Genomic DNA, 26,501 nt, shown 5'->3' with positions numbered 1-26,501 from the left:
GACAGAGCCATGATCACATCAGTACTTCATTTGAGTGGAGGCCTGGAGTCTTTGGTCTGGTGCATCATTTGCAGTGTCAGAGGCATTGGCACGAATTGGGCTGTGTCAGAGCTTGGTAACTGCATTCCACAAGGTACTTCCCTGGATGGAGTTACAGAGCTGGGACAGAGCAGCAGGATGGGGGAAGGGCTTTCTCTCTCTCTTGTTTTCCATTAATATTCTAAAATACAAAACCACTTGTGTTTAAATGTGCAAACTTTGTATATGATTAATACCTCCTTTTTGGATCATAAATTCTGGATGGAACTTTTGTGAAGTTAGGATTAGCACATTTTATGCATGTTCTTTCCTGTCAGCAGATAAAGGAAATTGATACCAATATTAGTCTTCTGTTTTACTGTGCTGCTGGTGTGATATAGAGCCTGTTCTGTTTTGTTCTATGATTTCATTTATATGTTGGGACAGTTCTTTGCAACATAAAGATGAGAGGCAATCCATCTTTGTGTGTGCATATTTATAAACATAGAATATAAATAACATATATTGAGATAATACATAATTAAACGTACTTAATTTAAACAGTGTTCATACATATGTATCATCGTGGCTTTTGAGAGGCCATAAAACACAGCAAGGTTCATGTCTGATACCAGGTTCTGTATTTAATAAGCAAATCAAGAAACTGAACAATTGAGGTTAACATTCTCTGCACCTTCGGTGCAGGAGAGGAACACGCTTGTTCTTGTTGCCAGTTTCTGCCTCTGCCTCCCATCCTGACAGTTGCTATTGGCAGATTCCTGTGCCTTTGCACAGCACTGCTGTGTGTTCTGTTCTGAAGGGGGATGTTCTGAGGCTCTCAGTGTGTGTAACTGTTTCAAAGCTGGCACTCTGCCCTTTCAGACTACCTTGGGACGATGCGCTTCGGGGTGATCACGGACAGGCGCGTGGCACGGGAGGTGTCCCTGGAGCACTCTGGCAGTGTGTACCTGCACAGGCACACCAACACATCCCTCGTGAGTGTCACGTTGCTGCTGCGGGGGCTCTGGGACAGCACAGGGAGTTGGAGCTCTGTCGTCCTAGACCACAAGGAAACGTCTCACAGAGCTTTAGGACACAGGATGTTTAAGGAGAACAATTTTGTACAGTAATGCACATTTTCATTCTACCTATCAACAGCAGTTTTAAACAGTAGCTGAGACCCCAGTTGATCATTTCTATCAAAACTTAAAAACCCAAGCACTTCAGAAATTACTACACAAAGACACCTTTTCCTGAAGTTTATACCTCTTCCAGAGGTTCAGAATTAGAAGGCTGCTTGAATGAGGATATGGGCAAAGAGATTTTGTGGAGGGATAGTTAAGAACAGTGAAAACTTACATTTTGGTTTAAAGATATGACATGATTAGAAAATTCACACAAATTAAATCAGCTGAGTTTATAACTCTTAACCCATGTGCCTTGTTTTTTGGAAGGTAAGGCTGATAATACTAACTTTCAGATTAGCTATTTGGCATAGACACCTTACCTACCTCTAGTGCTGTCATGAGTGAAAACTGTGAAGATGGTATTGTGGTGTGCATTTCATCTAAGACTCTAGGGAAAACATGGATTTTTCAGGTGAAATAGCAAAGTACATAAAACAACTCTTGTCTGTGCAAATTATTTGAGATAAACTCGCCTTAATTTATTAAAATTGATCCTAGAAGCTGTGAACACTCTTTATTATGCATTTCAGTAATTCAGTAATTTTGTGATGCATTCAGTAATAAGAAATACCAGTTTTAAATGCAGTCTTGATGTTTGGGTCTTCAAAGGCTAATTTAAAATGAGTTAATATGGTGAGGCAGTGGTGGGAAAAAACTGTTCTAGTATGTGATGATACCAACTCAGGGCTCTTTGAATTACAAAGAAAATTTGTACTATTGAGAAAAAGTAAAGATTATAAAGATCTAGTAAAAGAAAGAGGAGCTTCCCAGTAGAATCCTTTTTGCTTGTATGTGTTACCATAATTTGATGAACATTTGGAAAGATTTTCCAAAGGGAAAGGGTTTATGAAGTTTGCTGACTAGTGTCTCATACTAGGTTTAGAAAGAGAGTCTCAATCATTCCAGTAACAAAGCATGAGGACTATTCATTGCTAAACCAAGTGAGGACACAACTGTGCTTTTCCTTCAAGATCTATCCAAGAGACACCATGAACTTCACTGCTGAGAACATCTGCAAGTGGGCCCTGGAGAATCGAGAGATGCTCATACGCTGGCTGAGACCTCACGGTGGGAAAAGCCTCCTTCTAAACAACGAGCTGAAGAAGGGACCAGCACTTCTCATATTTATACCTTACAATCCCTTAGCAGAAATTGATCCTCTTTTAGATGAAGTAAGTGAAATAATTCTATGCTTTTTTACTTCAAAAATAGAACTTGAAAGCTGTAATCAAAGGTGTGAGATTAATTGTCACAGATATTTTATTTTACTGTTTGAAGGGTCCAGTTTTGTTCAAAAACACTTTTGCAAACCATATTATCACAACTCCTTTACACTGGTTTGCATCCCACACAATGTGCCTTTGTCTCATTCAGCAGTGGTTTAAACTCCTCCTTGACCTCCTCCTTGTCGTGGTGAGTGCTGTGTGAGAGATGCAGATCTTTGCCAGCTGGAACTAAAGAACTGTGTGTTGTGTCCACCCCGTTCTATTTCTCCTCTCCTACTGTCTGTCCAGAGGTGCTTGTGCAAGGAAGAACAGACCTTTTGGAAAACCAGTGCTATTTGAAATACCCTGTGCATTTCATTGTCACCTGCCAATTTTCTCCTCCTCTACTATTGTTTCCAGTCCAAACTGCCTTGGACAGGAGTTTGTGTAGCTGTTTGGAATGGAGACAGGGATGTTAACGTGGCTGAAAACTAGTTGTCCCTGGGCTATTTTCAGCTGGAACCCACCATCCCATGTGGTGTAACACAAAGCTGCACGTCCCAGTGGTGATCACACAGCACTCAGGACAATGGGGAACAACAGACAAGCACCTGTGGAAGACAAAACACAGGGCTGTTTCAGTGATTGTGCTGACTTGCATACATGGCACCTGTGTCTGGAATGTGCAGTTTCCATGAGGAGGCCTCATTAATATTGCAGTGTCTGAAGCAATAAGGAAAAATGAAAATTACTTATGATACAATATTTAGCCAGAGTAGAAATAGGCACAATAAAATTATTACAATATAGGATTGGAGAAATCTTTTCTGGAGAAGAACTGCTGTTACTCTTGTAGTAATTGGTCTTATTTTTGGCAGACTCAATTCAGTGATGGTTTTTTCATTCACAGAAGAAACATTCTAGTAACAGGTACCCCTTATTTAGATCAAATCAATGCTAAGTAAGATGCTGTGTTTCAGATTTCATTCTCCTAAATAACAGTGTTTATCAAAATGTGAAATGAGATACAAAATATTCCAGCTGCTCTTGATAGAGAGATACAATGCAGCTTGTTTACCATGGACAGAGCTGTTCCTGCAGCCAGTCCCTGGAGTTCAGCAGGCACTGAAACCACTTGACTGTAAGGCAGCTGCAGGGAACAAAGCTCTCAAGTTTTATGCTGGAAGTCCTCAGAGCAAAATTTTTTTTCTGATCATTGCTCACTGAAATGAGCTGAATAGTGGTGGTCCTGTGACACAGCACCTCTCCTGGATGTGACACTTCAACATCCCTCTGATAATTCAAACAACTTCTGTCAAAGTGCGTTTCTGTAACAGTGTGTGTATGTCCTGGAGTCTGTTTAAGGTGATAATGAGCATGAAAGGAGAATTCCCCTTTCATTTTCCTTGCTTGCATGTTCTGTTGTTTCCTAGAAAGGGGATTCCTTCTGTGGTCCATACACATACCTTTTCTCTGCTTGTTTGCCCTTGGTTATAGAAAGCAAAGTGGTGATGCAACACAGCAGTGTTGGCACTGAGACACAGGCCTGTTTTCCTTTTTATTCCTCCTCCCAAGCCACATGTTCCTATATGCAAAATGCACCTGCAGGATTGCAGCTGTATGCCAGTGGCTGGGAGAATACAAACATTGTTTCAACACTATTAGTGATTGTTGCAAAATCTGTGCACCACCTATACCTCTATTCTGTTTGCATATGGGAATGCTTTTATTGATTTCCTCCTTGTATTGGCAAATGAGGGAGATTCAGGCACTTGTGCTCATTAATGCTTCAGGTAGTGGGATTTAACCATAAAATGTAGTGTTACTGCACTGCAATAAATATGATGCAAAGAGGACCTTGAGATCAGTGGTGGACTGAATATTTTAAAGTGACTTTGAATTTTCTTTGTATTTACTGCTTATATGCTAAAATATCTGAAAATTTAACTTTGTTACCAAATCAGATACCCATTTTTTGAAAGAATGCAGATCAGTCAGCTTCCGAAATTCTGTCTGTAATTGCATATAGTTGTTAAACCTGCAAGAGAGAACTCCATTTGAGTGAACTATGTACAATTAATCTTGTTTTTTTTCTTTCTTTTGTTCCCCCCTGTAGATAACCAAAGTGGCCTTGGAATACCACAAGTGTAACAAAAGCCAGGCAGCTGAGCCAGAGCCTCAGCACTTGGGAGACCCTGATGGCCCAGCGTTTGATTCCTGTGCCCCCGATGTGAAGCTCCCCGAGCGCGGGTCCATCCGCGGGTCCCCCTGCTGTAACACGGTGCTGCTCCCACACTGGCATTCCATCTCCAGGACTCACAACGTCTGCGAGCTCTGTGTCAACCAGACTCTGGGTGTCAAGCCAAACAAAGTCCACGTGCCACACTGTAACTTTTTAGAGATAGAAGCAGCTTTGGACTCTTTCTACCTCCAGGAACATACCTTTTTTCAAGTTATATCGAATACCATAGAGTGCAGCAATTTCTTAAGTTTCTATAGTCCCTTTAGCTATTACACTGCATGTTGCAGAACAGTAAACAGGCATTTTTTAAGTTTCATTGGTTCTGAGAAGACCATCTTTCAGACCCCCAAAGTAGCATTTTCTTCCCATGGGAAGAAAGATAACACCCAATTTTCTATTCCTCACATTGAGGATAGGAATTGTTTTATTCCTGACCTTAATATTAGTAGTGTGAACATTACTGGTCTGAGCTGCAGGACCAACAAAACCTTGAATCTCTATCTACTGGATTCAAACCTTTTTTGGATATATGCAGAGAGACTAGGAGCATCCAGATCTACTCATCTTAAGGAATTTGCTGCCATTGTTGACATGAAAGAAGAAGTGCACTATGTCCTGGATCAAAATCAGTCCCTTGTTGGACCTGTCCTGGGTATGGTATCCACCATCCAAATGCTTGAATTAAAAAAACTCTGTTTCCAAGTATGCCATTTGAAAAGGTGAACCTATAGCCAGCATTGTGAATTGTAGTTTATTCTGTTCTATTTAGTAGTTAACCAAGCAGCTATGAATGAGTCTGTTGGCTAGAACAGAATCATGTTCTGGGTGATGTAAAAACTAAGTTCCGTATACCACAAGTAACTTCCTATCAAAGAAGTGAACCTCAAAATGTGTGATTCTTGACTGCGTGATGCATTGAAGGAATTGGAAAAATGTAAATTAATTTGCTTGTGGGAAAAAATAACTGCATTAACATACTTGATATTACAGAAGGCATTTGTGTATTAGTGGTGGTGTTGATGTTTACTCAGCTTTTCTGTGTACTGAAATATCCCAGAATTTTTCTGAGGTACTGTACTGCTCACTTACCAGCAGAGACTTCTTCATCCTCCTGTCCTCTGAAACAAACTTAAATTGTTGTAAATTGATTTTGGAAAGTGATCTGTTTTCAAAGTAGAGCTCTAAGGTGGTTGTGCCCAAATCTCTTTTTTATTTCCTGTCTGAATTGGAGGAGAAAACAAGGCAAAGCAAACAAACAAAAACACAGGAAAAAAAACTCAGGGAAAAAAAAAGAATAAACACGAAAAAACCAACCAACCCAAGGACTGCAGTTCTGATGTACTTAAGACAAAACATGTGCATTTCCTGTTAGGCTGATGTGCAAAACTGAGGATACCTTTAAAAATACAGGGGCTTTTAATGTTACCTATGGAAATAAACATGGGAGGGAATTCAGGTGAATGTAGTATTAACATAAGTAGTTCAAGAGGGTATATCAGTATAATTCTTATGGCAGTGACACTTCCTTTTTGCCATAAATCCAAGTACAGAAGGACACGCGACATAGAACAAATAACCACGTTCTCCTTAGGGGTCACATCCAGACCTGTATCTTGTCTCTACCCCAACCCCCCAGGAAGAGTATGGAAAAACAAACCAAAACCTCAGTGGCCATAAAAGGATGCCTAGGAAATATTAAAATCAGAATGAGAAGGTACAAATTTCCTTCCCCTTTCTGCTCCTGGTACTTTCTGTCCTGAACATTTTTCAGGTCACAGGATTTCCTGAGCATGGTGAGGGTTTCTCTGCTGAGTAAGACTCAGAATGTTTCTACTCTGTCATTTGAACTTCTGAAAAACTCTTGCTTCTACATATTTTGTTCAGGAGTCATTGTGATTTATGCTTGGGTTGTGTGTGGGTTTTTTAAATTTACTTCCTTAAGCTTCTTAACTTTTAAAATTTGGTAATAACAATACAGATCAACGTTTAATACCTATAACAGGTGTCAGTCTTTAGAGATGGTTTCCAAAAATTCAGGACTATGTCCCTTCAGTTACTACTTAATCATGCATAGCTAGTGTGAGAATTTAATGAAATGCTGAGCAGTAAATATAAAATTAAATGTGCTGCTGTTTGCATTTCAGAGATAAACTTGATGATCTGGTATTTTTTGTCTGTACAAAAGTGCAGGTTTTACTTGGGCCCAGTTTTTGAACTGGAAATACAAGCTGTTTCCATTGAATCAAACATTTTTATTGTTTTTCATATTACACCTTTTGCTTTGAAATTTATTCTTATTGAATAATCTTATTTTTTAATGCTTAGAATAATATTTGCCCATCCAAAGTGAAAAGAAGGATATTGGCAACACCTTGCAGCAATTTAGAGAACATGGTGTAGGTTTGGTGTAGCTGAAGGTAGTTGAGGATTTTGAAGCTTATTTTATATTTTTACCAGTGACCAGCTACTTGTTAAATATCTTAAAACTAAGGAGGAAGTTGAACAAAGAGGAGGGTGATGAGTGGCAGAGAAAATGGGGCTGGCCAGATTGGCATGGGAATATCAGGGTATTTAAAGGTCAAAAGAAAAGGAGGATTGCAGAGAAAGTAGTTAAAAATGGAAGAATAAATGCAACTAATTATGGATCTAAGTGGAGGCTTCAAGATAATGTGGAAATTAAAAAATGGAGAGGGGATATTATTTGTGATTTAGTGGGTATGTGGTTGGATTAGAAGTATAGAGAATTATTATAGTACATTGAATAGGGATAGATGCAAGATTAGACACTAGTGTCCAAGTAAGAAGACTGTAATGAGAAAACAAAAAAAACCCAGTGAAATTATATCTTATTTTCACATCAGTTGTGGTTAATCAAGAGCTGAGACCAAACTGTCAGAAATTACTGACATGAAACCAGGTTTGAATTTGTATTTTCTCTGTAAGTTCCTATGAATTCTGAAGTAAAAACTGCCAAAATCCCTATGGAACTGAAATAACTTTGGTATGTATCAATTTCGTTTCAGAGAACTTCATTAAAAATTTCAGTGTTCTCTACAGTCCCTTGAAAAGGCATCTTGTTGATGACCCTTCAGTCCATTTTCCAGAACAGCATGTGATCACTGAAGTGACTACTCACACCTTCCACGACACTGTGTTTGTGAGTGAAAAGGTACAGCCTCGTTCCTCAAAAGGTTTCTTATCATTGTACAGATTTTAATGAGGGGGTCTCAGTCTTACTTAATATTGATGTGCTTTTCTTATTTGTAGCATAAAATAAGGTATTTTATAAGAATTCAAAAATCTTTCAATTGCGTGCCATGAAATTGCCTTACATAAGATGTCATCCTGAACAGGAGTTAAAGTACTTTGGTTTTTTAAGTATGTGATAGTAAGGTTTAATGTTGGTGGTTGTTCAGATCTGCAGTGAATGTCTGTGGCCCCAGCTGGTTTCCAGCAGCCCCGAGTCCTGCTTTCCTTTTAGAGGCAAACTAGAAGTTTAAACATCTTTTTTTTTCTGTTCCATGTGCAGTAGACAGTCCTGTTAGATACATGAGAATTTAAGATTGCAAAAGAGTCTGGAGAAGTGTAGTGAAGTTTGGTGCATTTTCACTTAAAGGGAATAATCCTAAACTAAATAATCTTCCTTATTTTGTCTTTATGAAAAGAGAATTCCCCAAGAATTTGTGTTAACTCAGTAGTCAGAGAACATGAATAAATAGCTTATAATGAAGTTCATTAATATTATTATATAGTTTACTTTCACATTTTGAGGGTGCTCAGTTTTAGATGTTGTGAAAACTAGGTTTTTTCTGCAGATTAACTGCAATAGATAATCAAACTCTTCTCCCATTTCGTTTTCCAGAATGTCTTGCTGCTCTATTACTCACAGTGGTGTGGATTCTGTGCTTCTCTTAATCACATCTTCATTCAACTTGCCCGGCTTTTGCCTCCAGATAATTTCACTGTGGCAAGGTAAAAAACATCCTAATTTCATCTCTCCTGAATAATGTGAGATTATTGAGGTCATCAGCCTAGAAAATGATTTATTTTTTTTCTCTCTACAGTCTTGGAATAGTAGATGTGAATGTCATCTGCTTCATTCCTTTTTGAGCACAGCACTTTGTTTTCCTTTCTATAAATTTGGTGGCTTTCAATCTCCCTGCAGTAATTACCCAGTTTAATTAAAATGAAATTTTAAACTTGAAGCTTCTTAATTTCAAGAATCAATAACTTTTCCCTGTGTTTGATAATTTGTAGCAGATATTAATATGCTGTGCTGCTGTATTTGAGTAGTTGTCTGAGACAGGCAGGATGCATCCTGTTAATGCTGGTGGGCAGCTGAGCACCCCCTGCTGCCCAGGGGACAGGGGGACAGGAGGGAAGGATCGAACCAAGAATACTTGGAGGTCATGTGTCACCCAAACATTGTTTTTCATGTATTTGATAATACATCAATACTTGCAACACCTGATCTGATTGAACTTATTCCAGGAGGCAGCACAGGATGTATAATAAAAATAAGAGTTAAAAATCTGCATTCTCATCACCAGTTTATCATTGCAGCTTTATTCCCACAGGGGTAATGCTGTTCTCAAGTCAACACCCCTTCTCTTCCCCAGCTTTGAAGTTCCCTCATTTGCTCCATTATTTTCATCTATTATTTTCACTGCACTGCTACTGATGTGATCATCTATTTTTTTCTATAATAAATTTTTTGTAATTAATAAGAACTTCGTGATCAAAGAAGCCCTAAAATGCAGAGAAGAACGTAACAAACAGTTGGCCAAATGTTTCATTCACGAAATCCTATGTTCCTTTCTACACAGAGCTTTAGGAAAAAAGGTGCCATTAAGTGCCATTTGCTTGTCCTTAGAAGAAGCAAAAGTAATTTACTCCTCAAACTACTTGAGGAGACAATATTAGTAGAGTTGTACTTGAGGAACAAATTAATGAATAGAAATTACTTCAGTCTCCTGTGGAAACTGTTAGGGAAGTCTGGCTCAGGGCAGGAAGGTGTGTACCTGGGGAAGGTGTGTACGTAGTGAGCAACTGCCATTTCACTGCTGGATGAGAGCACTTGGAATACTGAACATATTTTTCTAGGAAAAAAACCCACAGATGTTTGTCAAACTCAAATCCATCCTCTGAATCTTGGTAATTAATTCTGCTGACTCATATACACCACCTATTTTTGACATAACACATTAAGATTTACTTTCACAGATACTTATATTTCCTTCTTCCCAATCCCCAAAATGGTGATTTAAAAGGAAATATCTGTTCTCTTCATCAGTGTGTCTTTTCTTAACAGAATTGATGTCACTCGAAATGACCTTCCATGGGAATTTATGACAGACCGTCTCCCAACCATTTTATTTTTCCCTCATCAGAGGTAATGTAACTCTTTCCCCTGGGGATTTTTAACCTTCATTTTACTAACTTAAAGTAATTCTCTGATTACATGTCTTAGTAGAGAAAAAAGCCAAACAGTAATTAATTTCTATATATGTGTTCTTACTTCATGCATATTGTAATTTAAAAAAACACTAGCAAACCAACAAAATAACCCAACCAAGAGTCTCTGATTTCCACACTTCTACCTCGAGAACTCCTGCCATCAGCAAATGGTAAATCAGTCTATTGGGGCTGTGCAGTTACTTAACCCAAAATCTTTAAACCCTCTGCCTTTAGTTTTGCAATTCTAAATTCATGTTTTAGTTCAGTACAGAAATAGTTTTGTTCATATCAGTTCTGAGTCACCCCAACTTCCAACTGATCCTCTCCCTGTTTCTTTTCATAGCTACTCATTTTGTCTTGGTCTCTTTTACAAAGCAGCTCCAGACTGTCTCTGGAGTGACTGACTGAATAGCTTTAGTAAGATTGTTTCTGTAAGTTCCAGTTGGTTTTGTAGAGGTACCTTACCTCTAGTCATTGTTTTCACTCCTGCTTTTCCTCTCCAGTGTGTTCCACATTTTCTGCATGTAGGTAATTAAGAAAATTAGGTTCTGATAGTATTTGTAATACCCATAGCACTCCTAGACTAGTCATATACTAATTTTAGATGTAAAGGTGCCTTGTATTAAGGCTTTCTGTGCAGCTTCTTACCCATTTGCCTTCAGAGACATTTTTTGCAAACCCACTCTGTCCTCAATTTCTTTCCACCACCTGCTGTTAATGTTTTGTTGTGCTATTTGTTTTAAATAGCCTTTTAGCTTCTTTGATCCACAGTGTGGTTCTGATCAGTAAGAAAGGACAATGATGTAGTGCAATACCAGCACAGTATAATGAGGCATTTCTGATTTAGTGTAGACTATTCCTTGCCTAAATCATGCCACGATTCATTAGACTTGGATGTGAGCTGATTGTCAGCTGAGAAACTGCTGATGGTAATTACAAGAGTAACTTAGTCCATCACCAGAAGTCTGCCGTGGAGGAAAAATCATGTTGCTTACTCTTCCAGAAATAGCTTAATTTTGATGAACAGGAGCCTCACCTGGCTGATTCTTGAATTATTGATAAAATTTGTTATCTGTCTTCTACCTGAAATGCAGTTAAGTAGTTATCACTAAATAAAATGAGCCTATTTTTATGTCCCATGTGCTAAGGAGTTGGATTTCACAGAAGGCATTTTTGAGGAACGCTAATTGGTAACTGAGTAACTCCCAGATTGATGGTGTAAGCAATTGAGAGACATGATGTCACACACACAGGACACAAGTTATCCATGGTGTGTGTCGTGCAGGACCAGCAGCAGTAAACCTGGAGGCAACAAGCATTATACCCGAGTCTGGCTTTCTTCCTTTGTAGTAATTTTTATTTGGGCTTTTCCTGTGTCCTTTTTCTGACTTATCTGAATCTATGCCACATGCCATTAATCTGGTGATGAATTTGACAGCCAGAGGGAATTAAACTAAGCTTTTCTTCTGTTTTGATGGCTGCCTAATGAAAGGGAGAGTATGCTGCTGACTGGCAAAGGCTGAAGCTGATACTGCAATAGTCAGGAGGCAGTAAATGTGTCATTTTGGAACATGCAGAGCAAAAAGTTTAACCGGTTCAGAAAGAAAAGGTCAAGAGTTAGTTCTAATCTAGTCCTCAGAGGACAGTTTAGCCTCATATATATGCTCAGGGCCTACAAAGGACAGTAATTTTAACATTGGCACAGCTGGAGATTGTAGGTGTCTTAGTGGTTAATAGTCTTGAGGAAGAAATTTGGTACTTGCTGCTCTTGGACTCTCTGCCAGGTTAAGAGTACCAGGTTATGCTGGTGAAGAAAGCAGTGGCTTACCTCCTCCAGATGCTGGGTTTAGTATTCACAGCTTCAGGGGGAAAAAACACCCCCAAAACGCAGAAAAAACTTTGTTTGGTTGGCTTCCTTCATCACCTCAGTGACATTAAAGACAAAGCAGTAAGAGGAATAAGTAAAGAAATTTATTTTTTGACAGCAAAAGGGCCTTCCTATTTAAAAGCAAACTGCTCCTTGCACTGCCTTTCAGATGCTGGAACACACTAAGCTACTGCTTCCAGGATATCCTATACAGGTTCAAAATAGTCATTTCCCACCAGGCAGCTCTATAGACCTGGACTTAAATTCTAACAATATATGGAGAATTAGGAACATTTCAAGTGTTGCACCTTCAACTTACAAATATTGACACCTGCCCAACAGTAATGCTATCTCATGTACTTCAAGCTCATAACCCAATGATCTCGTGATTGGGCTACTTTCTGTTTTTAAGAGTAAAATTTGTTTTCTGGAATTTGTGAGAAATTTTTTCTCAAATGCCAATCCCAAGCAGAGATGCTTCCAGCACCTAGACTGGAACACAGGTAGAGGAGGAATTCATCAGAATAAAGTCTGTGTGCTCTGTATTGCATGAGTTTAGGTTTCTCTTACCTGCTGTACTAACCATCCTTGATTACAAAAAACAAGATACCAAGTTGGAGTTGAACAGCAGATGCCTAGATAAAATTATCATTGCTTACCTATCTGAATGCTTTACTAATGACTTGTTAATGTCTTTCTAGGAAGCAGCAAAGTGTGAAGTTCCCCGAAGACTTTTCAGTTAACCTTCCTAATCTCCTTAAATTTATTTTACATCACTCAAGTCTTTCTTCATCAGAGCCCTGTACCAAAGAATGCCGACATAAAGAGTCAGTTCTCCAGCAAGGACACATCTCACACTTGGAGAGAGAAATCCAGAAGTTAAGGTCAGAAATCAGTGCCCTCCACCAGGCCCATGGGCAGCTGGAAGCACAGCTCTCTGAAGCTCGGAGAGAGGAGCAGAGACTGCAGCAGCAAAAACACACCCTGGAAAAGCAGCACAAGACTCTGCAGGTCCACAGCGAGCAGCTGCAGGCCACGTATGACCAGAAGAATCAAGAACTGTTAGAAATGGCTGAAAAGCTTCAAGAATTGGCTGATGCATCAGAAAACCTCCTTAAAGAGAATGCTTTACTGAGAATTCTGGTGGCATCGAAGGAAGCAAAGCTGCAAAGCAGGGATGGAATTCAAGAACCCCTTGAGTCTGAGCAAACACTTCCTGAAGATAACGACGTGTCCCCTTCAACAGCTACTGCCACAACAGAGGAAGAAAGGATTGATATTATTGGTACCATAGAGACAGAGCACACCAGTGGAAACAGGACAGAATGATTGCTTACATAAAGTCAAATGTTTGGGTAGGTATTTATGCAAATTTTATTGACATTCATTGTAAATAAAGACTTTTTCCCCCACATGATCTAGAAAAAGAAAAATCAAATGGAATATTTTTGTATACTTGAACAACTTACTCAATACCCCATGTTAAGAGAAGAGGAGAATGGAAAACACTTTCTGCACTTTACTATTGCACTAACTTTCAAACACCTATCCATTTAATTTAAAGATACTGATTTTTAGGGGCAACAGTGTGAAGCACCTCTGATTAAGGACCAGTTATTTTTCACTGGCTTTCTCCTACAGCTGCTCAAAGACAAATTAGACCTTTGATTTATACTTTTCCATAATTTCTGAAGTTTGCCCTTTACACTGCATTCTCTTTGCTGAATTAAAATAGACTTCATGTGTGTGATCAGTAAACTTGAATGGACAAAGTCATCTTGCTACAACTGTTCTGTTCTAGAACTCCAGCACTTTGTACCACTTTTGTATCCTGGTATTCTGACTGTCCTGAAACCCACAAGAGCCATGTGTGAACTGTTCTCTACTGCAAACTAAAGAAAGTCTTACTGAATTAATCCTTTTCTCTTTTGATTTACAAGAGGTCTGGAATGCAGCAATTTAAGCATACAGGTGTGGCAATACATGCAAGTCCCATGAGACAGTATCCTAAAAGAGCACGTCAGGGTAAGAACATCTATCAGCTGTACCCCACATGTTGTACTCCAGAGGCAACAGCAAGAGCTTTTTGCTACTGACAGCATTCATTCTGCTTCAAATTACAGCCTTCAATTTAAAAAAAAAGGCAAATGTAGCACTAAAAATGCCATTCAACATCTTAGTGTAGAAGGAGGAGACAAGACTTTTTTTCTAGGCCATTACTGTGTTGCATATAGTTAAAATTCTCAAGCAAGCCTTGCTAGACCTTAGTTACTCCATATGTAGAGGTATAAGAAGCAAGTTTAATGCTTCCTCTAGAGCTGAATTAAGGCTAGACAATCAATTGTTTGAAAATACCAGTATGCAAAGGAGGCCATGTACAAAGTAATAGAAAACAGGCAGTGGCCTCAAAGCATGGTGTGCCTACACTAAGAATTTAGAATATGTAAGCTGCCATTGGTTGCTCAGTGTTGTCCCCCCTCTTCCCCCCAAACCTTTGAGGTCCAGAACTTCCCCTTTAACACACTTTTACAGTTCCTGTAACTGAACTCTAGCACAGAGCAGGAAATGTGTGTTCTTATGTGGAAGGACTGGGCCCTTGGTAGCTAAAAACTTCTACAAACAGACCATCAGTCTCCCTTGCCCTATTATTAAGGGCAGGAAAGACTGAAGCTTCTCTTGTCAAAGTACAGTTAAATCCAGGAAGTTATCTACAAGATACATCAACTGAATTCTATAGTTGACTGTTTGTCTGCGGACTAAAATGCCTTTTTATAACAGGCTGTTAACATCCTATCCACTAATTACACAAACGAGGGTTCTAGGAAAAATTCATACTAGTTGCACTTAAGCCCATTTTGATAAGTAACCACTTCTGTAGTTTGAGCATGCAGACCTACAGAACAGAAAAGCCTGCTCTACTGCCATTTCCAACTCCTGGGAACCTTCTGGACCATCCCTGAGGGTTCAGTATCCATCATTAGTTCCCAGGCTGGAATCCATCAAAGTGGCAGCTTCCTTGCAGTAGCTACAACTGAGTTCTAGCAGCCCAAAAGCTTAACCTACATAACTGCAACTGAAAGAAATCACTTCCCTTCTTGTAGCTCCTGTGTTTCCTCCCCCAGCATATTACTGAAGGCTTATCCCTTCTTTTCAAGTAAAGTACTCTGCATCAGTCCAATAAACTTAAAAGTAGGACTTCTGACTGCACAGCTGTGCACTCAATCTAGTAGCAGACACAAGCTTTAACTGCAGATTTGGTTTTGAAGATCTGGAATCCCACCCATGGTTGTGGTTCAGGAGCCCCCTTGTGTATTATATACAGTTGCATCAGACTATTCCCATGTGCTACAAGAACACAAAGCAAAAGTTTTTGGTAGCCTATTTACAGTTCACAGTTGTAAAGTAGTTCACAGTACAGTAGTAGCTCCATCAAAATAGGCTCAGCTAAACATTCAAGTAACAAAAACTGCTCGTAGTCTCTTCACATCAATATATCCCTGTGCCCATTGCCGGCAATGGACGCTATGCCAGGCGAGTCAGCTCTGGCCATAGAGGACTTGGGATACACAGTTGATGCAAAGTGCAACTTCTCAGTGCATGCAGTTCCAAACAAAGCTTATTTAATTCTCATCAGGGTGTTTTCCGATGAGTAGTGTGCACGTGACCAGGTTCTTCACAGTATAGAGGTTCTGCTGCTGGTTCCACACATCCATAGTCCAGGTTAGCTGTGCACCTCTGTGCCATTGGGAGTCAGCTTGGCTTTCCTCTCCACACAGGGTCCTTTAGCAGAGTACTGCACCAGCAGGAAGGGCTCTTTGGTTTCTCCTTCGCCCACAATGCTCTCCTCATCCTCAGACTGGCTGATCTTCTGCAGCCTCAGGTAGCACCAGCAGCCCAGGATCAGGGCCCCCAGCGCCGCGATGGCGATCAGGATCACGATCACGGTCACCACGCCCGTGCTGGCGCTGTGATCCGTGATGGACATGGCCAGGAGCTCACAGGGTGCTCTTCCTTCAGGAGATTCTTCTGTCCTCACTGTCAGTCTTGCTGCATCTTCAAACTCCTGCAGTGGGAAAAATAAACAATGAAGTTGTGCAGTTTTACCATACTCAGCAGCGTTACAGTCAGGGCTGGTGTCCCTGACACAGCACGTGACCCTCTTGCATTCACTGCTTTGTGCTGCTCCCAGTCACAGAATCCTGGAATCTTGTTTCAGCTCTTGATGTGCTTGTCAAGACAGCACATGGTCAGCCTACTAAGAGGTAATTTTCACTAGGAGATGTGAGATAAGACAGAAGGCTGTATGATATTTATGCAGTTTAGTATAGGGAGATATAAGACTATTTGATACAAATGCTGTATTATGGGTGATATTTCCAATCCATGACAAGGCAGAAATTCAGCTACTTTTAGTTTTCCTCAAGGAATCCTACAGAAACAGAAAATTTGAGAGTCTGGCTCCTTTTAAAATTTAAGCAATAAACCCAAAACTGACGACACCACACCCCCTCAGCAGAGCTGTGTGCCCACTGCAGCCAGAGAGGTGTATGATTTGTCACAATCACCCTGGTTCTGGAATGCTTACTCAACACAGGGTGATCAGCTGAGGGTGATTAAGAGTGACTTTCATGGAGTTCATTTTCCTAAGGGCATGTCTGAACAGCAGCACTGTTTGATCCAGCCAAACCAGTACAGCATCAGCACAAGAGTTTACTTTGCTTCTCCTGCAGACACTGCATGGCCACATTAAGGCCACTTCTGCAGCTTCCACCTTTGCTGGCATCAGTGACAACCATGTCACTGCTCATGGCAGTGAAACATCAGTTTCTCTACAGCAGTTTGGTGCAGCCCATAACCTTACATTTCACAGTTCTGTCACCTAGAAAACAGGTTTTAAAAGTGGAAATCAGCATTGCAACACTACCCCTCTGCCAGTCTGAGTGAGTAGACAGCATCAGCTGTATGAACTATGAAACTGCCTATCACCATCCTCTGTACCACCAGGATATTCTGGCAGTTTCGGTTCAGGATGCATTAGACTGATTCACACTGAATGATTTTTAGTTGAAATTTGAGTGCAACACAGCAACTTCCAGATTGCTCTTAAAGATCTTTCTTGGCCAAATCCATAGATTTTTACCCTTAAAAGTTCCAAATGTATTTTATTTGATAAAGACTTCAAAGAATTTCAATTCTCAGTGAGATAAAGTGTAGATGCTATTCCTTCTGCAGGCATACCCTCCTCCTCCCACTCCAGGACTTCAGAGTCAGCACCCTGTATCAAGTCAGGTATTAAACATCTGTACAGATTTACAATGGCACAAACAACTGGTTAATAGTGCATGATAGTGGCTTTGAATTGCTTTAAAGCTATAGTGTGATAGCTCACAATGCTCTTTCTGGCTTTAGGTCTCTAGAACTTCTGCAGCCTTAGTTCCACCCTTGGCACAGCACATTTGCATGTTGTAACTACACCAATAAGAACTGCTTCCAGGGAGGCCTTTGTTTTCTGTGTTGTTTTCTTGACACACAATTCCAGCCCTGCTACTCTTTCCACCAGCAACTGACTGAAATCCAGATGAGGCTGTCTCTATAGTCCACTTCTTGACAGGATAAACATTCTGTATTCTGCGTTCTGTAGACCCCCTTAAACTTAAGGGGATAAATACTTTTCAGACTCACTTTCCCCTTAAAGCCTACCTGAGCTAAAACCCATGAGCACAGCAGGAGCAGCACCGACCTCACTTAGCACTTTTACTGCAAGATATTATGAGCTGTGCATTCCTGATCCTCAGAGGGATTGCAAGCACCATCTATGTATATTCAGTGGTACTTCCAGTGCTGTGTCCCTTCCCACCACACTTGATATCAAAGCAAGCATCTAAGCATATTTACTCATTAGTGAGATTACTCAGATTCACTGCTGTGAACTCCAAATAGCCTATTTCAGTCCTTATAGCAATCGAGCAGTGAAAACATCAGCTAGAAACCATTTTTCCGTAAATAACTGCTGCTCTTCTCTTTTTGCCTAATACCAGTTTCTACTCAGAAATTTCATTTGTAAAGTTTTATTATCCAATTCAGAAGCTCTAACTAAAGGACAACAGGCAGTTTAAATTGCAGAAGGCTGTTAGGGGACAAATGCAATGGAAGGCTGGCATTAGTTTCTAAACCAAGTTTGTCATTATTACAGGCATTCTGCTGGTAAGTTCACTTTTTCCTACAAAAAACACTGCTACTGCTCAAGGCAAAGCTATAGGAAGAGGCTTCAAAAGCAAATTACTATAGGTCACCCAAATACACCAAAGACCTCACCAAGGAGTTATGTTCAAGGTGCAAGTCTTTACGCTTTAATTTTCCTTTTTTTTAGGTAGTGGGAGCTATTCTATTATAGTATTCGACCTCAAGTAAGTTGAATGAGGTAGGAGAAAGGAAGTAAAAGCTACCAGAGTGACCTTCAGCTTAAAAAATTTGAAAAAAAAAATAATAAAGGCTGCTTAGTTAAAGAGCCTCCATTTTGAGAGACAGAAACAGCAGCTTGTAATCAACATGCTTCTAAGTTGTGAAAACTGCTTTCTCCTTTATGTGCCAGTAAGATTACTTGTGAGGAATGCTGCACACTCATCACAACACAGTCCTTACTGCCAAGGGAAGACAAGGGGAAAACCCGCTGGGGAAATCTGAGCTGCACTTCTGCCATACCCAAGTGTGTACAGCACCCACAGTACCAGCCACGGAGAGCCAGACCTTTACAGTACAGGAGTGCTCTGACTTCACCACTTCTAAATTAAAAAAATGGGATCTCTGTTGTTCTTTATTAATTGCAGTTAATACCACCTCTTCTTGATAAAGCCAAGTTCCCCTGCACAAGCTGGGACTTGGCAAGAGGTTATTTTAGAAGCACAGAGCTGTTTAGTAGATGCCTTCAATGCAAATCATCTTTTCCCAACCCTTATTATACTTTTAATGAGGAATAAAAAAGCAAGGAAGGCAGGTAAAAAAAGTCTTTTCTGTGGCTAATTAATCATGGACAGTATTCCAAGAACTTACCATTCAAGCAAAGGTTACCAAAAAACCTAGTAACTAACAGTATTGACAGAACAGCAGCTTCCACACGAGGTGTAGTACTAGCTTAGATTTAATCAAGACTTCCTTTTAAAGCTCTACACCAAGCTAAACCACAGAGAAGTTAGTGTTTTACAGAGGACAGTAAGATGGAGAGATGAGAGAGCAGCAGTCTTAAGATGTTTCTCAGACACAACCACAATTTCAAGAGCAGACAGACCTCAGAAGCACAGCAAGTGGAGCAGGTTAATGCTGTAACTGCCTGTCAGAAAAGTCAACCAGTTAATGCAGAACTAGAGACAGGCTTGTAGTGTTACAACCATGTTTGCTTTGGAGGCAATTGCGTGGCTGGGAAAGCATCTGTCAGACTGCAGATGCCTATCTGTCAGTGTCACATCCACACAGAGCTCTAAAGAAACGTCTGTCCTGACATGATAACAGAGTCACTTCCGACATTCCATTACCAGCAGTGACATGCTGTACACATCCTGTGGCACAGCTTAATTCTGACATATTAGAAAAATTGCTGAGATGCCAACGTTAAGTTTGCCGATTAAAAAGAAAATTTTTCCATTTACATTCAAGGTAGTTCTCCAAAAGTGTGTTTTGGTTTTTGTCTGGTGTCTCTGTCTAACAGCAGCTAGATAGCACCTGTACGTTTCTGACAGTCACTCAGGTTTTATACTCAGCTCAGACCTTCAGCCAGCCAGCACCCCAAAGTCAATCACGTACCTGCACCAACAGACTCTGGAGCTCAGATCAGGAGTCCTTTACACAGTTTCACAATCACCTTGTTAGAAAATCGAAGGTCACACTGGTTTTGGGTCTTGTCTGGCCAGTCTCCCTCCTCGCTCCTCCCCTGTGAAGAGAGATCACATTGGTCTCCGGCTGCTCCGCATCCCAAGTCCCTTTCGCTCTTGGCTCCCCATTACATAACCGTGTCTGACCACGAGCTTTCGGTACAGGTGGGCGGGGAGAGCTCCCTTGCTGTTTCACCTACCTGCGAACCAAGGCAAGAGTCTCACAAGTGGTTTAGAGTTCTTTAGGTCCATCCACAAGCAACATCTACTGGCAGATGTAGATTCCTACACCTGCGTTTGTGTCAGGAAAAGGCGGAGCACGGGACAGCACAGCACACACTGCAGATGCTCCGAGTGAGGAACGAGATCCAGCCTGAACTGCTCTCGCCGTGAACTCCAGGGCTGTGAGCGCAGGGTCGGTGTGTGCTGACCCTGCATCCCGCACGAACCCGCACCGAGCGGGCAGGGCCGAGCCCCTGCGGCCGGGCCGAGGCACCGCCGTGGCAGTGCGGCGGGGCAGCCCCGGCCACCCCCGGGGCCCACGCAAGGCCTGCGGGGACCCTCCCGCGGACACAAAGAGCGGGCAGGGCCGGCCCGGGGGAACACGGGGAAACACGGGCGGCCCCGGCCCCAGCCCCAGCCCCAGCCCCAGCCCCCGCCCGACATTCGGCACGGCACGACACGGCACGGCACAGCCCAGCCCATCCCATCCCGGCCCAGCATCGCTCCCGCCCCGCAGTGCCCGCCCCACACAGCCCCGACACCCACCGGGCTCGCCGCGGCCGCGGCAGCGCCTTCCGCCCCGCGCTGCCGCCTTTTAGCGGGGCCCGGGCGGGGCCGAGCGGCGCCAATCGCGGCCCCAGTCGCCGCTCCAATCGCCGCCCCGCAGCAGCGCCGGACCCCGCTCGGCTCTGCCCTCCCGCCCGTGACAGCAGCGCCGGGGCCGCCCCGCGGCGGGCGGGGAATCGCGGGGTACGGAGTCGTGGAGTCATCGAGGTTGGAAGAGACCTTTATGGTGATCCAGTCCAACCATCAGCCCAGCGCGGCCACTGCCACCCCGAACTGCCTCACCCAGCGCCAGATCCGGAGCCTTTGGGCTCCTCCAGGGATGGTGGTGCCTCCACTGCCTCCCTGGGCAACCTGTTCTCGTGCCTGACCACCCGAAGAGTGAAATTCTTTTTCTAATGCCTAACCTGAATCTGCCCTGTCTCAGCCTGAGGCGTTTGCTCTGAGCTCTCACTGCAGGCACAGCAGCACAGACGGGCCTGGCCTGCGGCAGCTCCTGCCGGGGCTGTGCAGGGCCATGTGTCCCCTGAGCCTCCCCTCCTCAGGGCCAAACAAACTCCTCTCCCTCGGCCGCTGCTCACAAGAGATGTTTTCTACACACGCTGTTGCTGAGTCCCATGATTGTCGGCCCAAGGCTGTGGCGAAGGGTGCCCATGAAGGGCCGCGCTCCGTCCCCTCAGCCCTGCGTAGGTTGGTTTGTCAGGAGGCTTTCCTAAGGTGACAGGTAGCTCTGAACTGCTCCTGAATTCTGTCCAGCCAGTTTGCAGCATTAGCAGAGCAGCTGCTTCATTGCACACACGGCCCCAAGAGCACCATCTTTCATTTAATCAAAATGCATGGTGTCATGGAACACATACATGTGAGTTAAAAACATTTTTTAAAAGTCATTGTTTAATGTAATATTAATGGTTTATTTAAGCTTTGGAACTAATAAGTGTAGTGCAGCATCAGTTTCTATTGTCTTTATGCATCAACAGCCATAGAAGAGATGATAAAGTACTGCTAAACATATCCTTAGATGTTCAGAATCGCTTTGGAAAAAAGTGGAAGAGCAAAGTACACTCCCTGGGTTACTTTAACTGTTGATAACCAATGGTCTGGATTGTCTGGCAAAGCAATACTGGCCATGGCAGCAACCTTCTGTCAAGTGACCAGATGCAGAGGTAGCCTTTGGGCCAGGACTTTATTAAGATTTCTAAGTCCCATTTAGATACTTGAAGGTCTAGAGATGCCTGTTTTGCTTACATAACCATGGCTGTGGTCTCAACTGTATAGAAGTGTCCCAATCCACTTCAGTGAGAAGGGTCATGGCCTTTTGTACAGAATCATGAATGCAATTACAACAGAGCTGACTGGTAAAAGCCATCCAGTAATAGCACCAGCCTGAAGAGAAGACCAGCAATCTCTTTTGTTGTAATTTGAAAACTTTTTCCCTTTCAGAAAGTTTTAGTAGTGATTTTGTAGCTTATATTTAGTAAATGGCACAGAGAACAAAGCAGGTTCGTTCACGTCAGTTTTTTATCTTTGTAAACGAGCTACTTGCTCTGCACAGGCTTGTACAGGAAATTGCCAGTCTGCTGTGGAGACAGGAGAAGGCTGTTAATCCTTCAAAATTGCCCCAAAGCTTCTCTTGCTTTGCCACCTTCATCTGTTCCCAGTTAGTGCTTAGCAGGGGCAGGGTTGCTCACAGCAAAACGAACGCATTTTACACGTTGCCAGGAGCTGGTGAGGAGCTCTGGCATGTTTGGTTACAGCACTCCAGTAATACCCTCTTCAGCTGTACTAGGCATGAGAACTGAGGGGATTCTGTCATTTATTTACCTGTGCACAGGTAATGTACAACTGCAAACATGCAACATGCTAGAATAGAGGACAGTTTTCTCCTCCTTGAAAAAGAATGACAGGTTTATCAACAAGATTTTTCCTCAATATTCATAAATATTAAATAAACAGATTTGACAATTTTCTGAATTTACACTATCATTTAAAGAATACCCATTGCATGTGCTTCTGGACTTCACTGGGAATTATCTGCAGAAGAATTCTGGGGTCAGTTGTAGCCATTGTCACAGTAATCCTGCTCTGCTGGAGCCACTCTGACCCCAGCAGGATTTCCACCAGTGTTGATTTTAAATGTTACTAATTATAGCCATTCTTTGGTTTCTCTTCAGGGACTACACCAATGCCAGAGAAATTCGTTATCAGATTAGGACTTGCCTGTAATTTGTTTTGCTAGAAATAAATTGTTTTCATTGTTGCAAATCTACATCACACTCTGTCCTTGTCTGCTAATGTGGCTATTTTAAATGTACTTATTTTCGGAGTTTCCTTCTGTCAGTTACACCCTGTGTCCTCTAAGTATGTTCTTTGTATATCAATTACCTTTAAATTTTGAACAGTTACTGCCAATATTTGTTCCTTTAAGTAGGAGCATCTGTTGTGTGGCTTCCGAAGTGGTGGCTGGTGACATACAACACGTGCTTCCTCCATTCCCGCCTGGAAAGACAATGAATATGCAACTCATGTATATTACACATATAATAGCTGTTCAGTTTTCTGTTGTTTCATAGCACTCCTCGGTGCAAAATGCATTCAGTAACCATCACAACACTCTGGAAAATGTAACAGGGAAAGAGACCAGTCCTCACAGGACATTTTTCTGGAGGGTTTTTTAACTGCTTCTTAGAAACAGCTGTTCTGCAGGTATGGGGGGGGATTGTTAAAGAGGACAAAATGCTGTGAGTCTGTTCGAGGAGGTGTAAGTGACAATTTCACCTTTACTTACAGGTGCCACTGGAGAACAGACAATATACACAGGAATACACAGAGGAAAAGGGACCAAGCTGAAACTCTCCAGAAGCTTAAGCAGGTTTTGTCTTTTCTTATTTCACCTGAAAGGAGTGAGGAAATATTCATCCAGCTCTGTGCATGAAGAGGAATGAAAGTATATGAAGAGTTTTTACAGGTCAAAGTTTCATTTTTAAAAGTTTTGTAAAACCCACAGGTTAATACTCAAACAAGACTTGCTTCCTCTTCTAGATGTGCTGTACATGCCCCAGAAGATTTTCTTGCATTCCTTTGCTGCAGAACCCCACCAGTTTCCCACAGACTTCTGCTTAAGAAAGCATCTATTGGGTTTTGTACTCAGATATTTGTAGTTATGCATATGACTTGGGAAGTATAAAAGCACTTTTAACATTAGTGTTAGAATGGTCTCACTGTGTGTCTAAATAGTAGAATCAATTCACTTCAGCATTAATGCTAAAATGCCCACCTCATCTATTTAAAAGAAAATCCTCAGAAGATAGTTTTTATGTGACAGCACAATTGAATGATGAATTCTCTAATTCTGATTAGTGCTGTAAGTGCTTCGTGATGACAGACTGTGAATCCAGGACAGGGAAAATGGATTGTTCAAAACTCATTTGAACATAACCTTAAATTTAGGCTTCTGAAGGCTGTAGCCCTTTTTTGCATAGAACTAACTTGGGACAAGAGGTGTTTCTGCTGGCCTGCCTTGCCTTCTGTCCTGAAAGAGCAGCTTTTGCATGTAACTGCCCAGATGCTAATTAGAAAGGTGAGAACAGTGCTATATATTGACACAGAAAAGTACAACCTTTATTTTGCCACAACACTAGGAGAGGGCCGCAGCTGTGTCCTATTCACTTCTACTGCTTCAAAACAGGCAAAAAGATACATTACATGTCTTTTGCTGTGTTGAAACATTGTTGTCCTGTGCTTTGGAGAACAGTTTCGTACCTGAAGGCTGATGAACAATGTACAAAGCATTTCCTTTCTGCAGCAGTAATTTTTAAAGCTCTCCAAGTTTACCATTATAAGTGCATTTGGTCAAATAAACAAAAAGTGGCTTTGAACATCTACCAAATTTTTAGCCCCTCCTTGTTTAGTGCTTCCCCTAAGTGAGCCATATTTCTTGTGTGGTCTTCAAGACACATATTGAATGTGTTAACTGGGGAAACCCAAAGGAAATCTCTTTAGATTGCTAATTTGAGTGTTTGAAACACTTTTGTTTTACCTTTTCTGACCTGCTTGGTCCATCTGGTTCACAGTGTACCTGAGCTACATTCACGTGGAATTAGACATTCAGACTGGAGCAGAATGGTTTTGAGACTGAGTAGTCAAATGTTTAGCAACTTTTTGACAGTCTTATTAGACTTTATCACCATACTTCTGCTTTTTACAGCAAATGCTTCCTGAAACAGTGTAAGGGCAGTGACACAAATCACAGTGTACCCCAGTGCATTGCATTTATTGTGACAGATTGTGTTGCAGTGAAACATCTCTCCAGATGAAGCCTGGTTTGAACCTTCCCTGCTGTAGCCAAGAGAAAAAGAAATCCCTTGGTATCTCAACAGGTGTGCCAATTAGCCTGATTTGCTTTGAACTTGAGGAGCACTCCTGAAAATGAATCACAGCAAACAGTTCAGGCTGGAAGTCTGTCTGCATGGCTGACACCTCTAAGGAAGAGAAGTCTAAAGGAAACATTTGCTGTGGCACTTCATGATTAACTGCCTGGTTTTAGTAGAGAAGCTGAGGGGGATTTAGAGACAAAATGGTTTTTTGAGTGCTGTAAACAGGGAAGGCAGAAATAATCTGGAAACCTAAACCCAAACTGACAAATCAATTCAAACAGCTCCATCTAGTCTCTTGATAACTCTGGTCACCGATTTATTTTCCAAGTTTCCTGGTGCATTTTTCCTGGACATTGTTGTTTACTTCTCTGGGAGTAAACACAACCTGTGAAACCCAGGACAGGAATATTGCATCAGAACAATAAGAACATTTAACACAGGCAATATTGAACACATAAAGTAACTATTTTATCTATGAGTTGGAAAGACTGTTACATATAGTAGTCTGTTTATGGGTGATTGAGTTGCAATTAAGATCTTCAGATTAATTTCCTGAATACCAGCAATTACTCATTATACTAGAAGCTGAGCCATAAAATGTTCTGATGTTGTTTAAAGGCCTTCATTCTTCTTTAGATTCCTGCAACTTAATCTACCTGTAACTCTCCCTTCTTCCTTTTATTTCTATTGATTCAAGTGTCAAGTAAAGCCATTTTTATCTCATCAGGATTAGGTGTACTCTCACTCTGCAAATCTGCAGATGGACATAACTTGGACAGATTCTGCTCTGCTATGCTGTGTTAAAATCCTACATTTCAGAGGATGTGCCTTTTGCTACATTTGAACTGTTGGTAGTATCCTGTGACCAGTTTAGACAGGGGGAGCAGAGAGGAAATGGAGGTTTGCAGTGGTGGATGGTGCACTGGTCACTGTGTGAGGATCACATCTGCTGAGGAAGGCCACAGAGCTGCAAGGACAGCCCAGTTCAGGGTGTCAGTCCAGGGAGAGTACTAAGGCCACCCACATATGCAAATCCTTGGGGAAGAGAGAGCTTCAAGACAAGGGATTGAAGGTACTAACTGTGCATGGTGAGCAGTACTCACGAAGTGTGCATTGATGCTTGACTGTTTTGCAAGTAAAATTTTCCATCCTTGTTTCATGAGCTAAGATGCTTATTTGAGCAGTGCCAACTCCTTCTGAAGTTCAGGGAGGGCAGAGTTGAATGCCTGTGCTCCTGTAAACTGTGTGCAAGGATCAGAACAACCTTTCCTCAGTGACCTAGCTGGTTTGTTGACTCAGCTTTTCAAGAATTCTAGTGTTATAATTTTTTCTTGTGACAAATGTGGGTTAAGTTGTATGTGCCCAAAATTCAGTGTAAATGTGATTTGTGTGGTGTTTTTGTTTGGAATAGCTCTGGTTTAGAAGCCCCTTGACTGCAGCAGAGCTCCTGCACTGCAGCTGACAGGGGCTCTCAGCACCAGGGTTTGTGGGCACTACAGAG

General features: G+C 41.7%; 2 protein-coding genes across 3 annotated transcripts in view; one reads left to right on the top strand and one right to left on the bottom strand.

Annotated features, from left to right (window-relative positions):
* TXNDC11 (thioredoxin domain containing 11) overlaps positions 1 to 13,913 on the top strand; it is a 28,138-nt gene extending 14,225 nt beyond the window's left edge. Inside the window, exons 6-12 of the mRNA XM_071570775.1 lie at positions 901 to 1,013; positions 2,177 to 2,377; positions 4,527 to 5,304; positions 7,676 to 7,821; positions 8,515 to 8,624; positions 9,964 to 10,044; positions 12,678 to 13,913. Coding sequence (XP_071426876.1) covers positions 901 to 1,013; positions 2,177 to 2,377; positions 4,527 to 5,304; positions 7,676 to 7,821; positions 8,515 to 8,624; positions 9,964 to 10,044; positions 12,678 to 13,305 — 2,057 coding nt within the window. The 3' untranslated portion in view covers positions 13,306 to 13,913. The remainder of the gene's footprint in view (positions 1 to 900; positions 1,014 to 2,176; positions 2,378 to 4,526; positions 5,305 to 7,675; positions 7,822 to 8,514; positions 8,625 to 9,963; positions 10,045 to 12,677) is intronic.
* On the bottom strand, positions 13,333 to 20,698 carry SNN (stannin). 2 transcript variants are annotated; one of them, XM_071570776.1, is made up of 3 exons: positions 20,610 to 20,698; positions 19,774 to 19,900; positions 13,333 to 16,039 (listed from the first exon to the last, which is right to left on the bottom strand). In XM_071570776.1, the coding sequence occupies exon 3, from the start codon at positions 15,959 to 15,961 to the stop codon at positions 15,698 to 15,700; it is 264 nt and encodes an 87-aa protein (XP_071426877.1). In that variant the 5' UTR covers positions 15,962 to 16,039; positions 19,774 to 19,900; positions 20,610 to 20,698; the 3' UTR covers positions 13,333 to 15,697. The 2 variants fall into 2 exon arrangements, 1 of the variants encoding a protein (XP_071426877.1); XR_011699163.1 differs by lacking the exon at positions 20,610 to 20,698 and adding an exon at positions 20,042 to 20,497 and having other exon boundaries at positions 15,953 to 16,039.
* Between the last annotated feature and the right edge of the window lie 5,803 nt (positions 20,699 to 26,501).

This window comes from Pithys albifrons, chromosome 16 (assembly GCF_047495875.1).
Source record: "Pithys albifrons albifrons isolate INPA30051 chromosome 16, PitAlb_v1, whole genome shotgun sequence".
NCBI lineage: Eukaryota > Metazoa > Chordata > Aves > Passeriformes > Thamnophilidae > Pithys > Pithys albifrons.
Note: the sequence above shows the minus strand (reverse complement) of the source record. Positions and strands in the feature narration are given on the sequence as shown.

Excerpts from the sequence above, each read along its gene's own strand:
- SNN (XM_071570776.1), bottom strand. The coding sequence starts at position 15,961 with ATGTCCATCACGGATCACAGCGCCAGCACGGGCGTGGTGACCGTGATC.